The sequence below is a fragment of the Malaya genurostris genome, chromosome 3 (genome assembly GCF_030247185.1).
Source record: "Malaya genurostris strain Urasoe2022 chromosome 3, Malgen_1.1, whole genome shotgun sequence".
Classification (NCBI taxonomy): Eukaryota; Metazoa; Arthropoda; class Insecta; order Diptera; family Culicidae; genus Malaya; species Malaya genurostris.
Window position 1 is genome coordinate 235,911,162 of NC_080572.1, and position 15,641 is coordinate 235,926,802.

The following is a 15,641-nucleotide window of genomic DNA, read 5'->3' on the forward strand; positions in this document are numbered from 1 at the left end:
TTTGCTTTTTTATATCTCTTGGAATATACAAATATTTTTCTCGAGGATAATTAACATTCCGGGTTTTCTTCGTTGATATCGGAGACACGTTGATTCCTGCGATGCCCTGCGACAGCGATCACAAATGCTTAACGTGGTATTCAATTTAACCTTGAACTTTTGAGCTTCTAATTTTCCAGTCATGGTTTCTGTTGATTGGAAAAATTTTCCGGAACACACAAAACCAGGAAAAGGTATACAACACTTTGGGAAATGTTTTCAGTGTATATTTTTTTTTAGAGTGCCCAATCGATTCCCTACAACTTCATCCTGACCGCCGTTTTTGAATAATTAACGGTTTCCGAGTTACAACGATTTGAAAAAGGCAATTTTTGTGAAATGCAAAAATACATACGCCCTTTTTAAAAATCAGTCGTGAGTCGTATTGACCTCTCTATCGGTTCAAAACTTATGGTTTGCCATAGTGAAGCCATGTGCAAAGTTTCATCCAAATCGGAGAAGGTCGAGTCTGATGGTCTGCTAAGCATTTCTGGAATTGCTCAGTGTGCCTTAATAAATATATCGTTGAATAAAAAACAGAACTGGTTAATTGGATATTAAAAGAGGCTCGGGAACATTTTCCAGTTACTAAGTACCGGTTAATAATTGGAGCGTTGTTTTTTCTTCTTACATAATAAGATTTACTTTCTGTATTATTATGAGCATGCATATTGAGTTTTATATTCGTAAGCCAGAAAGTGCCACAAATGCAAGTGCCAATGTTATAGAGTTTGATACTCGGCTCGATGTTCGAATTTGGTGGAAGTGTTAGTGATTTTGAAAAAAGAGGGGCTCTCTGTCCAATTGTTCTTACTTCATGTCGTAGATTCAATATATAGCGATACTTTATTTGCAGTTAAATAGACAGATTGAAAATTTACGTTCTTAGCAAATAGCTGAATTAGAGATTACATTGTTCTATTGATAACTAGAATAGCTTTGCAATCAAGCTATAGCCTAATTTAAAAGTAGAAATTATTTATTTTAACTAGAAAGGTTATTTTGTTAAAATGGGCGAAAAAACACATGATCCATATTTACTATGGCCAAAATATATTTTCGTCATGGGTCAAAATATAATTGGGGTGGCGGAAATAAACAAAAAACATTATATTTGGAATCGTTAATTACGAATACAGTCTCGATAGTATTATGTCACAATATGTTTCATATCATGAATAAGATTTTTTTCATAAATACGTTTATTTCTTAAGGCAGTTTACAATCATGAATAAGATGTATATTATTAATCTCTATTTCAGATTTTACCATTCTGTATGGAATTAGTACATTAATTTCACAATATTCTGCAACTGATTCCTAAAGCGGGCCAAAATACCTCTGTTACCCTATTTCTTTGTAACGCCATGGAAATAGATTTCCATCATAGTAAACCACAGATTTGTCGAGGAAAAACCTAGCATCTCTAGCGGACATGCGAATGAAAAGAGAAAAACCCTTCTTAATCCACCTAGTGGTGTGATAATGCCTTTCTCTTCTTTCATAACAGTCTCATGAAAATATGTTTCATACTTTTATTAAATAATTTTGGACACTAATTTTGACAACAATTGATTCAGATTGATTCAAGTAGTTCACAAAAGTATGCTTCAGTGTTTATGTCACACAGTCAGCATCATTTTTCCAAACTAGTGCTTGACATTTGCGTTGCCTATTTGTATGAGAACAGTGATGCCAATCTAAAAAAAAAAGCCTTCTTAGTCCACTTAGTGAAATTTTCATATATCTTGAAAAATCACCATAGGGGGGAGTACATGAAATTTTCGAAATCGAAAAAAAATTTTTGATGCCAAAAGGCTTAGAATTGCATGAAACGTCGAGATTTAGTGTCATCCCGAAAAAAAATTTTTTTAAAAAATCGACTTTTTGGGACTTAGAAAAAATATGAAAATTTTTCTAAGTCCCAGAAAGTTGATTTTTTCAAAAAAATTTTTTTTTGAGATGACACTAAATTTCGATGTTTTATGCAGTTTTAAGAGTTTTGGCATCAAAAAAAATTTTCGATTTTGGAAATTTCATGTACTCCCCGCTATGGTGCTTTTTCAAGATCGATAATTGTCAAACCTTTACCACCGGGCAGCACCCCTTAAGCATGTCCGATTCAGGTCAAATTTTGCATGAAGGCTTTTTTCAAGGTGCTTAAACTTTTGAGCACTAGATCTTTACGAAAATAGAGTTGATCCTAAAATTTTTACACCCTTATATATACAAGAGCGGTAAAAATCAACGTGTTTTGTCGGTTACGTCACTTATACCATCATATATCTGGAACCAAAAGTCACAACCTTTTGATCTTCGAACTTGATCAATGGCCCGCCAGTAGCTTTCAAACGAGTCCAAGTTTGTTCAAATCGGTTCAGCCATCTCTGAGAAAATTGAGCGCGTTCAAATACAACGCTTTTTGTCGATTACGTCACTTATACAATCATATCTCCGGAACCAAAAGTCACAGCCATTTTATCTTCGTACTTGATCAATGCCCCGATAGTAGCTTTCAAACGAGCCCAAGTTTGTTAAAATCGGTTGAGCCATCTCTGAGAAAATTGAGCGCGTTCAAATACAACGCTTTTTGTCGGTTACGTCACTTATAGAATCATATCTCCGGAACCAAAAATCACAGCCATTTGATCTTCGAACTTGATCAATGGCCCGACAGTAGCTTTCAAACGAGCCCAAGTTTGTTCAAATCGGTTCAGCCATCTCTGAGAAAATTGAGCGCGTTCAAATACAACGCTTTTTGTCGGTTACGTCACTTATAGAATCATATCTCCTGAACCAAAAATCACAGCCATTTGATCTTCGAACTTGATCAATGGCCCGACAGTAGCTTTCAAACGAGCCCAAGTTTGTTCAAATCGGTTCAGCCATCTCTGAGAAAATTGAGCGCGTTCAAATATCTTCGAAAAGTGCACACACATACACACACACATACACACACACACACACACACACACACAGACATTTTCCGATCTCGACGAACTGAGTCGAATGGTATATAACACTATGGGTCTCCGAGGCTCCGTTCGAAAGTCGGTTTTTCCAGCAATTCTAATACCTTTCTATAGAGAAAGGCAAAACCCTTCTTAGTCCACTTAGTGGAATTTTCATATATCTTGAAAAATCACCATAGGGGGGAGTACATGAAATTTTCGAAATCGAAAAAAAATTTTTGATGCCAAAAGGCTTAGAATTGCATGAAACGTCGAGATTTAGTGTCATCTCGAAAAAATTTTTTTTTGAAAAAATCGACTTTTTGGGACTTAGAAAAAATATGAAAATTTTTCTAAGTCCCAGAAAGTTGATTTTTTCAAAAAAATTTTTTTTTGAGATGACACTAAATTTCGATGTTTTATGCAGTTTTAAGAGTTTTGGCATCAAAAAAAAATTTTTATTTTGGAAATTTCATGTATGGTGCTTTTTCAAGATCGATAATTGTCAAACCTTTACCACCGGGCAGCACCCCTTAAGCATGTCCAATTTAGGTCAAATTTTGCATGAAGGCTTTTTTCGAGGTGCTTAAACTTTTGAGCACTAGAACTTTACGAAAATAGAGTTGATCCCAAAATTTTGGCACCCTTATATATACAAGAGCGGTAAAAATCAACGTGTTTTGTCGGTTACGTCACTTATACCATCATATATCTGGAACCAAAAGTCACAACCTTTTGATCTTCGAACTTGATCAATGGCACGACAGTAGCTTTCAAACGAGCCCAAGTTTGTTGAAATCGGATCAGCCATCTCTGAGAAAATTGAGCGCGTTCAAATACAACGCTTTTTGTCGGTTACGTCACTTATACAATCATATCTCCGGAACCAAAAATCACAGCCATTTGATCTTCGAACTTGATCAATGGCCCGACAGTAGCTTTCAAACGAGCCCAAGTTTGTTAAAATCGGTTGAGCTATCTCTGAGAAAATTGAGCGCGTTCAAATACAACGCTTTTTGTCGGTTACGTCACTTATAGAATCATATCTCCGGAACCAAAAATCACAGCCATTTGATCTTCGAACTTGATCAATGGCCCGACAGTAGCTTTCAAACGAGCCCAAGTTTGTTCAAATCGGTGCAGCCATCTCTGAGAAAATTGAGCGCGTTCAAATACAACGCTTTTTGTCGGTTACGTCACTTATAGAATCATATCTCCGGAACCAAAAATCACAGCCATTTGATCTTCGAACTTGATCAATGGCCCGACAGTAGCTTTCAAACGAGCCCAAGTTTGTTCAAATCGGTTCAGCCATCTCTGAGAAAATTGAGCGCGTTCAAATATCTTCGAAAAGTGCACACACATACACACACACACACACATACACACACACACACACACACACACACACACACACACACACACACACACACACACACACACACACACACACACACACACACACACACACACACACAGACATTTTCCGATCTCGACGAACTGAGTCGAATGGTATATAACACTATGGGTCTCCGAGGCTCCGTTCGAAAGTCGGTTTTTCCAGCAATTCTAATACCTTTCTATAGAGAAAGGCAAAAACCCTTCTTAGTCCACTTAGTGGAATTTTCATATATCTTGAAAAATCACCATAGGAGGGAGTACATGAAATTTTCGAAATCGAAAAAAAATTTTTGATGCCAAAAGGCTTAGAATTGCATGAAACGTCGAGATTTAGTGTCATCTCGAAAAAAAATTTTTTTGAAAAAGTCGACTTTTTGGGACTTAGAAAAAATATGAAAATTTTTCTAAGTCCCAGAAAGTTGATTTTTTCAAAAAAAAATTTTTTCGGGATAACACTAAATTTCGATGTTTTATGCAGTTTTAAGAGTTTTGGCATCAAAAAAAATTTTTTATTTTGGAAATTTCATGTACTCCCCCCTATGGTGCTTTTTCAAGATCGATAATTGTCAAACCTTTACCACCGGGCAGCACCCCTTAAGCATGTCCGATTTAGGTCAAATTTTGCATGAAGGCTTTTTTCGAGGTGCTTAAACTTTTGAGCACTAGAACTTTACGAAAATAGAGTTGATCCCAAAATTTTGGCACCCTTATATATACAAGAGCGGTAAAAATCAACGTGTTTTGTCGGTTACGTCACTTATACAATCATATTTCTGGAACCAAAAGTCACAACCATTTGATCTTCGAACTTGATCAATGGCACGACAGTAGCTTTCAAACGAGCCCAAGTTTGTTGAAATCGGATCAGCCATCTCTGAGAAAATTGAGCGCGTTCAAATACAACGCTTTTTGTCGGTTACGTCACTTATAGAATCATATCTCCGGAACCAAAAATCACAGCCATTTGATCTTCGAACTTGATCAATGGCCCGACAGTAGCTTTCAAACGAGCCCAAGTTTGTTCAAATCGGTTCAGCCATCTCTGAGAAAATTGAGCGCGTTCAAATACAACGCTTTTTGTCGGTTACGTCACTTATAGAATCATATCTCCTGAACCAAAAATCACAGCCATTTGATCTTCGAACTTGATCAATGGCCCGACAGTAGCTTTCAAACGAGCCCAAGTTTGTTCAAATCGGTTCAGCCATCTCTGAGAAAATTGAGCGCGTTCAAATATCTTCGAAAAGTGCACACACATACACACACACACATACACACACACACATACACACACACACACACACACACAGACATTTTCCGATCTCGACGAACTGAGTCGAATGGTATATAACACTATGGGTCTCCGAGGCTCCGTTCGAAAGTCGGTTTTTCCAGCAATTCTAATACCTTTCTATAGAGAAAGGCAAAAACCCTTCTTAGTCCACTTAGTGGAATTTTCATATATCTTGAAAAATCACCATAGGAGGGAGTACATGAAATTTTCGAAATCGAAAAAAAATTTTTGATGCCAAAAGGCTTAGAATTGCATGAAACGTCGAGATTTAGTGTCATCTCGAAAAAATTTTTTTTTGAAAAAATCGACTTTTTGGGACTTAGAAAAAATATGAAAATTTTTCTAAGTCCCAGAAAGTTGATTTTTTCAAAAAAATTTTTTTTTGAGATGACACTAAATTTCGATGTTTTATGCAGTTTTAAGAGTTTTGGCATCAAAAAAAAATTTTTATTTTGGAAATTTCATGTATGGTGCTTTTTCAAGATCGATAATTGTCAAACCTTTACCACCGGGCAGCACCCCTTAAGCATGTCCAATTTAGGTCAAATTTTGCATGAAGGCTTTTTTCGAGGTGCTTAAACTTTTGAGCACTAGAACTTTACGAAAATAGAGTTGATCCCAAAATTTTGGCACCCTTATATATACAAGAGCGGTAAAAATCAACGTGTTTTGTCGGTTACGTCACTTATACCATCATATATCTGGAACCAAAAGTCACAACCTTTTGATCTTCGAACTTGATCAATGGCACGACAGTAGCTTTCAAACGAGCCCAAGCTTGTTGAAATCGGATCAGCCATCTCTGAGAAAATTGAGCGCGTTCAAATACAACGCTTTTTGTCGGTTACGTCACTTATACAATCATATCTCCGGAACCAAAAATCACAGCCATTTGATCTTCGAACTTGATCAATGGCCCGACAGTAGCTTTCAAACGAGCCCAAGTTTGTTAAAATCGGTTGAGCTATCTCTGAGAAAATTGAGCGCGTTCAAATACAACGCTTTTTGTCGGTTACGTCACTTATAGAATCATATCTCCGGAACCAAAAATCACAGCCATTTGATCTTCGAACTTGATCAATGGCCCGACAGTAGCTTTCAAACGAGCCCAAGTTTGTTCAAATCGGTGCAGCCATCTCTGAGAAAATTGAGCGCGTTCAAATACAACGCTTTTTGTCGGTTACGTCACTTATAGAATCATATCTCCGGAACCAAAAATCACAGCCATTTGATCTTCGAACTTGATCAATGGCCCGACAGTAGCTTTCAAACGAGCCCAAGTTTGTTCAAATCGGTTCAGCCATCTCTGAGAAAATTGAGCGCGTTCAAATATCTTCGAAAAGTGCACACACATACACACACACACATACACACACACACACACACACACACACACACACACACACACACACACACACACACACAGACATTTTCCGATCTCGACGAACTGAGTCGAATGGTATATAACACTATGGGTCTCCGAGGCTCCGTTCGAAAGTCGGTTTTTCCAGCAATTCTAATACCTTTCTATAGAGAAAGGCAAAAACCCTTCTTAGTCCACTTAGTGGAATTTTCATATATCTTGAAAAATCACCATAGGAGGGAGTACATGAAATTTTCGAAATCGAAAAAAAATTTTTGATGCCAAAAGGCTTAGAATTGCATGAAACGTCGAGATTTAGTGTCATCTCGAAAAAAAATTTTTTTGAAAAAGTCGACTTTTTGGGACTTAGAAAAAATATGAAAATTTTTCTAAGTCCCAGAAAGTTGATTTTTTCAAAAAAAAATTTTTTCGGGATAACACTAAATTTCGATGTTTTATGCAGTTTTAAGAGTTTTGGCATCAAAAAAAATTTTTTATTTTGGAAATTTCATGTACTCCCCCCTATGGTGCTTTTTCAAGATCGATAATTGTCAAACCTTTACCACCGGGCAGCACCCCTTAAGCATGTCCGATTTAGGTCAAATTTTGCATGAAGGCTTTTTTCGAGGTGCTTAAACTTTTGAGCACTAGAACTTTACGAAAATAGAGTTGATCCCAAAATTTTGGCACCCTTATATATACAAGAGCGGTAAAAATCAACGTGTTTTGTCGGTTACGTCACTTATACAATCATATTTCTGGAACCAAAAGTCACAACCATTTGATCTTCGAACTTGATCAATGGCACGACAGTAGCTTTCAAACGAGCCCAAGTTTGTTGAAATCGGATCAGCCATCTCTGAGAAAATTGAGCGCGTTCAAATACAACGCTTTTTGTCGGTTACGTCACTTATAGAATCATATCTCCGGAACCAAAAATCACAGCCATTTGATCTTCGAACTTGATCAATGGCCCGACAGTAGCTTTCAAACGAGCCCAAGTTTGTTCAAATCGGTTCAGCCATCTCTGAGAAAATTGAGCGCGTTCAAATACAACGCTTTTTGTCGGTTACGTCACTTATAGAATCATATCTCCTGAACCAAAAATCACAGCCATTTGATCTTCGAACTTGATCAATGGCCCGACAGTAGCTTTCAAACGAGCCCAAGTTTGTTCAAATCGGTTCAGCCATCTCTGAGAAAATTGAGCGCGTTCAAATATCTTCGAAAAGTGCACACACATACACACACACACACATACACACACACACACATACACACACACACACACACAGACATTTTCCGATCTCGACGAACTGAGTCGAATGGTATATAACACTATGGGTCTCCGAGGCTCCGTTCGAAAGTCGGTTTTTCCAGCAATTCTAATACCTTTCTATAGAGAAAGGCAAAAATCACAAAAGAAAAAAAAGAGCATCCCACTGGAGGAAGCTGTTCATGAAAAAAAACGAAACGATACATATTGATGATGTCCGGTTAAGTTGACCAATCGATACTGTCTGTCCCCGAAGCAGTATCTCTATGCAAGTCGAACACTTCTCCAGCACGGTCAAGGTTGACTGAATGAGCTGCGGGAGCTAACAGTGAATGGGGTATCCAATGGGTATTATTTACCTGGTCCACAGGTGGTTGCCAAAGAAATTGATAAGGATTAGGTGGAATAATTGTCAATATGCTGGTTTGTCGGGTCAGGCAAATTTGAATCGACTGTTCATTCTTATGTCAGTGATAATCGGATTTCTATTTTGGATGGGTTGACAACCTACGAAAATTCGTTCGGGAAACCACGTGTTAAGTATATTCTTTTTCTGGCCCTTTATTAAAAAAAAATGCCGTACCAATCTAGTGAAATTGAGAAGAATCTGTGTTGTGGTGCACTGTTACATTCAGACAAACAACCTTCGTCCAACGAACAAACAAATAAACAAACACAGTTGACTAATGACAACCGGATTGATTTTTTGAGGAACGCGTGAATGGGGCAATTTGTACAGATGCATTGCCATTTTACGCGCTGGGCAGGCGCTCCGAATCGGATAGCATGAAATTGGCGTAAATGTTATTTCGGTTACGACTCATTAGCACCATCGAGAGTGTAAATTTTAATTAGTGGAGTACTTTATCGAAAAGGAATCACAAAGCGCGTTCGACCGCATTCCGATGCGTTCGGATAATTCACCGTTCCGCTGGTTGTGATGGCGGCTGGTTGTTCTTGGGCGGCCGGCGTCGAAAAAACCTTCAACGGTTGATCAAAGCACCGATAGGTGTTTTTTTTTTTGGTGTGCTGCTGAAATTCACGTTTGTCAAACGACCGAAGAATTTTTTTTGTACTATGTTTGAACATAATGTTTAAAACAGCACCGACACCCCAAAATATTTCTTTGAAAACTAGTCAGCCGTCATATGGTCAGGTGTTATACGGCGTAAGGCGGTTGCTAAGCACCGATCGGTATTGGGCCCCTTTCGACAACTGACTGATAAGAAGAACGAACGATTCGTTTTAATATGCATGCGTTGCAAACGTTATCTAACTGTAGGCGTATAAAACAGCGAGCTCGAAGGGGAAATTGTTCACAGTTCGAAGCTATTTCGAGCGCCAATGGAGAAAGCTTAACTCGCTCGGTTCACTACACAGAGTAAATGGTTCTACTTACTTGGAACGGTGGGTCTACGCAGCACGTTGGAGATGACGGAAACGTGGCCCAAGCCGGAAATTGACACGATCGAGTCCTTTTTAATGCATTCCTGTAACGAGAGGCGTGTTTACAATGTTATTATTGCTTTTCCGTTGAGAAAATTACAGGGCAGGGATGGAGCCAGGATAGAATCTAAACCAAACACCGTAATGATAAAACTCTAAAATAATCTAAGGAAATGACAAACAGAAACTTTGAACGTTCATCACTGTATCATGTCAGATGTTTTCTCCCCTAGCCTAGATATGCAATGGGAACACAGTTTCAAAACCGTTAAATCATAAAAAAATACCTTATCTCCTGTTCCGCCGCCAAGATCCTTCCGCAGAAAAGCGGATCCCGAGCCGAACATCTGAGTCTGGTTCAGCGTCAACGTGGTCCGTTTGCTATTGTTGGCCCCGTTACTTTCGCTGCCAGTCCCGGCGGATGCATTGGCGGACTCGTACAGACCACTACTGTCCTTACGTTGCTGCTGATGCTGCTGCTGCTGATTGCTGCTACTGCCCCCGCTGCCACTGTTACTGGACAGAATACTGGGAGTGCAACCCATAACGACATGCGAGCACCGGATGGTAGTCGGTCCGCGCTGCACCGAACTTTCGCGACTGAACTTGGCCACCGTCGACTCCGGGACACTGTCGTCCGGCAGTGGAGAACCAGTTCCGTTCAATTCCTCCTGTTCCGGGAACGCCTGCCGGTCTGCCGGTTCGTAGTGCGGATTCTTTTTCAGTACGTCTCCGACTCCGCAGAGACCACCACAGCACAAACCATTGAGCCACATTCAAATAGCCCCTCGCTTGCTAACCGCACTTTTTACAGTTTTACAGATTTACACTTTACCATATTGCGAACGCGAATGCTTCTTCTATTTGGGAATTTTCACCGGTTACAGTTGCGTGCTTTTCTGATGAATTACTGCAGACAGAGAAAACGGTAGATTGTAAGCACATGACAAATCTCCTCCGCCAGGAGCGCAGAACCGATGTAATTTTTATGCCATACTCCAGATATTTTGTCGGTAAACATCAGATTTCACGGTTGGTAGCCGTCTTCAATCACTTTTGGCTATTTTAACCTGGTTTTATATGAAAAAGAACTACTTTTTAAAGTACTAGAGCAGAGTCGAACAATAAAAACGTTTATTGCTGTGGTCTCTAGTCTACAAGATTGATAGAAATCACTTATCTTTTTTTTTTTTCTATTTAAAATATGACAATTTTGCGAAAAAAGAAACGTAATTGCACACTACGCTTGTGAACACACGAAATCGTCTGAGTTAGTATACATAGTCGTGTGTTCAATCCATTGATTTAGTATAATCTAGATCTCGGTATGTCGGTATGATAAATGATCATGTAAATGTAGTACGAGTCTGGTCAATTGTTCAGCAATGGCTGATAGTAATCCATGATTGAGTGCGTTGTGAAATTTCTGCATGGTGAGAAAACAGCTCCAGGGACTGATTAGCTATTGTAATTAATTTCCTAGGTAATAAATAAGGTACAGAAATTTAGCATTGATCCTTTGGCTAGATAGTTGCGGTTTAGATATTCATTGAGTTGTTGTGCCCCATTTTTATTCAATCACTTTCAAGTTGTTTCTTGAACTGGGGCATATAAAGTAACTAGGACTTATCAACTGTTAAGCAAGGGGGACGGGTATAGCGTGATGGGTAAGTCGATGCCTTTCACGCAGCCCACCTGGGTTCGATTCTGGCCCGAAGAGGCGAATGACCTTAATGTTAAAACCCCTCTATAATCGAAACAAAAAAAACTGTTAAGCAACTTCTTCATGGTGAATCACCAAAAGTAAATAGTTCATGGCAAAACTGAGAATACGCGTGGTAGAAAAAATAAGGGAGACCGGTGCGATTGGTGTTCCTTTAAAAATGAGCACTCCATACTTTTCCTTACAGTAATGGTATTTGTAAGCAGAGAGAAATACAGTAGCAAGAACAAAATGTAAACATTGAAATTTTTATAATCACCAATCAGAACAAAGTTAACTTATTTCAGCTTCTCGTACTCTCTGGAGCTCCTGAAGTGTGATTATTATTCATCATCCATTGTTCAAGAAATACACATCAACCAATTCTACTTTCTCGATTACGTCTATAAACTCATCGTGTTCGAGGAGCAATGTAACCTCAACCAGAAAACTGTTGAATAGCACTTCCGATATATTTGCACAAATAAAGAAAATCACCTTTACCGATTGACACCAAATTATATGTGAATAGATTCATATAATCTAAGGTATGTATTTTACCGTCGTTTTCGCATTTCAATAGTACACCATGGAAAAATCGGATCGAATTTACCCATGTTTTCACGGGCCAATCACAGCTTGCCATAATTATGCAATCCTCTTGGTTTCGCGTCATGCATGAAAATGTACCCGAGCGCAGTGATGCAACTTTTCCCAAAGGTAGTATCCGTAGATTTAGTTTCTAGTTTACTTACACTCGAATATTTACTGTTAGGTTCTTTGATAGGCTCAGAAAACTAATGGTCAAGGATAGAATCTTACAAATGCTTTATTGAGATAGTTTAAATGGCAAGAGAAAGACATTATCAGTGATGGGAAAAAATCAAAATTTCGAAAATAGCGATTGAAATTTTTCACAAGTGATTTTTAGACTAAATAATCATCGATCAGAAAACTCACTGCAGAAAAGTTCAGTACTGATTTTTTGACAGCACGATTCTGATTTCGTATTGCAAAAAATCAGTTGTAGTAAATATTTTCCTCGATGATATTCAAGAAAAAAGTTCGCACATTGAATATATCTGGTATGGCTCTCGAACAGAAGATTTTTGGGAAATGAATTTTCAAAGCCGTTGTATCTTTTTCTATGCTAGGTTTTTTTTACGATTTTTGGCGTGTTTTCTTAAGCATATTGATTTTGTTCGATATTAATCGTATTCGAAAGTGTATTTTACAAAACCGGTCATTGGAGTGTGCATCGAGTTTGAGCCTGTTCATAAGCTATTTGCCGTCAATTCGGATAAAGTTTTTATTGTTTTGGCGCCACACTGATTGTTAGAACCAGTACCTCTTCTTTTGTTCATTTACTTGCTGCTGTGTGTTTGGTGAACCAGAACAAAACAAAAATGGAAAAAAAGCTATGCGGAGAATGCCACTTGCTTATCAACGAATTGGAACCAGTATCGAAAAAATTTAGCAGTTCAATTGATCAAACAATCATATCTGTATCGCTTGAGCAGTTATGGGTATTGGTTGAACTCCCACGAGATTCGCTTAGTATCGGAGTAATCTACCTGCCCCCTGATCGTAAAAACGACTCGGTGAGTATCAATGAGCACATAGACTCCTTGAGTTCGATATCTTTCCGATTAAGCCCCCGCACTCCTGCGCTATTGTTCGGTGACTATAATCAATCCGGTTTACGATGGTGTTTTCCTGAAGGCGGATTACCTTTCGTTGATCCACTGCTGTCGCAAATTCCGACTGCCTGCAGCGCTCTTCTCGATGGGTTCAACCTGAATGGATTTACCCAGATTAATACATTGCTGAATCGAAACGATCGTCTGTTAGATTTAATACTCGCAAATGATGTCGCTTTACCGGTCATAAACGTTTTCTCGCCAGTTGAGCCACTGATTGACCTTGACGCGGACCATCCCGCTCTAGGCGTTGAGTTTAGGATACCAACGCCAATTGAGTACGACGAACCATCTATCTCATTCTCTCTTGACTTTCGTCGAGTCAATTATGCCAAACTGAACGATCTACTTTCCGTTATCGACTGGCGATTCATTGAAAGGACTGCTAATGTCAATGACGCTGTTGAATGTTTCTGCGATGCTGTAGAAAGTGTTGTTTCTCAAGCTGTTCCAGCTAGTCGTCCACCGCTAAAACCGCCGTGGTCTAATCCACGTTTACGTGCTCTTAAGCGAACACGTTCTGCCACCTTACGAAAATATTGTAACACTCGTTCGCAGTACATCAAACAACAACTGAATACAGTAACTAGACAGTATCGCCGTTACAACATTTTTCTATATCGTTGCTATATTAAACGTATTGGAATGAATCTTCGACGAAACCCTAAACGTTTCTGGTCCTTCGTTAACTCAAAAAGGAGAGAGGTTGGCCTTCCGCACTCTATGTACTTAACCGATGAAACGGCCCGCAACGAAAAGGAAAAGTGCGATTTATTTGCCCGTCATTTTAAACAAACATTCAACGAAAGTTCTGCTACACTGATGCAAATAGACGAAGCAGTCACAGATGTGCCTCGTGATATTTTTAATTTCAATATTCCGCTTGTAACCGAAGAAATGGTTAGAGTCGCATTGAACAAATTGAAGTTGTCGTTCGCTGCTGGACCCGACGGTATTCCCTCATCTGTGCTGAAGCGTTGTGCAGGCGCTCTCAGTTATCCACTAGCAAGACTGTTTAACCTTTCAACTCTACAATGTGAGTTTCCTTCTCGATGGAAGTTCTCCTATCTGTTTCCTGTTCACAAAAAAGGTGATAAACGCAATGTCTCCAATTATCGAGGAATAACGTCTTTGTGTGCTTGCTCAAAGCTGTTCGAAATTATTGTGAACGATTCCCTCTTTGCCAGCTGTAGGAACTACATAGATAACGAGCAGCATGGGTTCTATCCGAAACGTTCGGTGTCATCTAATCTCATGTTGTTCACTTCGAAATGTGTGCAGAGTATGGAAGGCGGATGGCAAATCGACGCAGCATATATGGATCTCAAAGCAGCATTTGACCGAGTGGATCATGGAATTCTTCTATCAAAATTGCAACGACTGGGAATCTCATCGATGAGCGTGAAATGGTTCAGATCCTACCTAACAAACCGTTATGTCAGTGTAAAAGTTGGCTCCTCGACTTCAGAAGTTTTCTCAAACCTGTCCGGAGTTCCGCAAGGCAGTAATCTTGGACCGCTGCTGTTTTCGATTTTCATGAACGATTTTCTGCTACTATTACCACCGGAATGCAGACTCTCCTATGCCGATGACACAAAAATCTTTAAAGTTGTCAAATGTCTCCTGGATTGCATTGAGTTACAGGAAATGATTCAAACGTACGTTGAATGGTGCTCAAAGAACTATTTATGTTTAAGTATCGAGAAATGCTGTATCATCTCCTTCCATCGTAAAACTGATCCAGTCATATTCGTTTATTTCATTGCGGGAAGATCTATGACACGAGTGGAGAATATAAAGGATCTTGGTGTCATTCTGGATCAAAAAATGACTTTTAGACTTCATTATGACGAAATTTTAGCCAAAGCCAATCGTCAACTCGGTTTCATCATGAAGATTGCCTCAGAGTTTCGGGATCCGTTGTGTTTGAGATCTTTGTATTGCTCACTTGTACGCTCTATACTCGAGTCAAACGCTGTGGTGTGGTGTCCTTACCATGCTCTCTGGAAAACTAGGATTGAAGCTGTTCAACGAAAATTTGTGCGATACGCTCTGCGACTGCTACCGTGGCGTGACCCCATGAATTTACCGCCCTATACCGATCGATGTCGTCTATTGAATCTTGAGCCATTGGAAACACGACGAATCATTGCTCAAGCTACATTTGCTGCTAAACTGCTTTTGGGGGATATTGACTGCCCACCTTTGCTAATGCGGTTAAATCTCTACGCACCGGAAAGATAACTTCGTCAACGCAACTTTCTGCTCCTGGAATCAAGGAATACGGTTTATGGACAGCACGAACCTTTTCGCTCTGTCTGTACGAGATTCAACGAGTTTTTCCAGTATTTCGATTTTAATGTGTCGTCACGTGTGTTTCATCAACGTCTACTTGACCTTTTTCATATTGTGTATCGTGAAAATTAAATTTAGTGTACTTAGTTCATTAATTTTTATTCATTAAGACAA

At 39.1% G+C, this 15,641-nt stretch overlaps 1 protein-coding gene across 8 annotated transcripts in view; it reads right to left on the reverse strand.

Moving 5' to 3' along the window:
- The window catches only part of LOC131436192 (high affinity cAMP-specific and IBMX-insensitive 3',5'-cyclic phosphodiesterase 8), a 448,244-nt gene that overhangs the window by 288,265 nt on the left and 144,338 nt on the right, over positions 1-15,641 (reverse strand). For all 8 annotated transcript variants that reach the window (XM_058604775.1, XM_058604771.1, XM_058604773.1 and 5 more), the window contains 2 exons: positions 10,058-10,680; positions 9,724-9,814 (listed from right to left, as the gene is read on the reverse strand). In XM_058604775.1, the coding sequence (XP_058460758.1) occupies positions 9,724-9,814; positions 10,058-10,546 (580 nt within the window). In that variant the 5' untranslated portion in view covers positions 10,547-10,680. The remainder of the gene's footprint in view (positions 1-9,723; positions 9,815-10,057; positions 10,681-15,641) is intronic.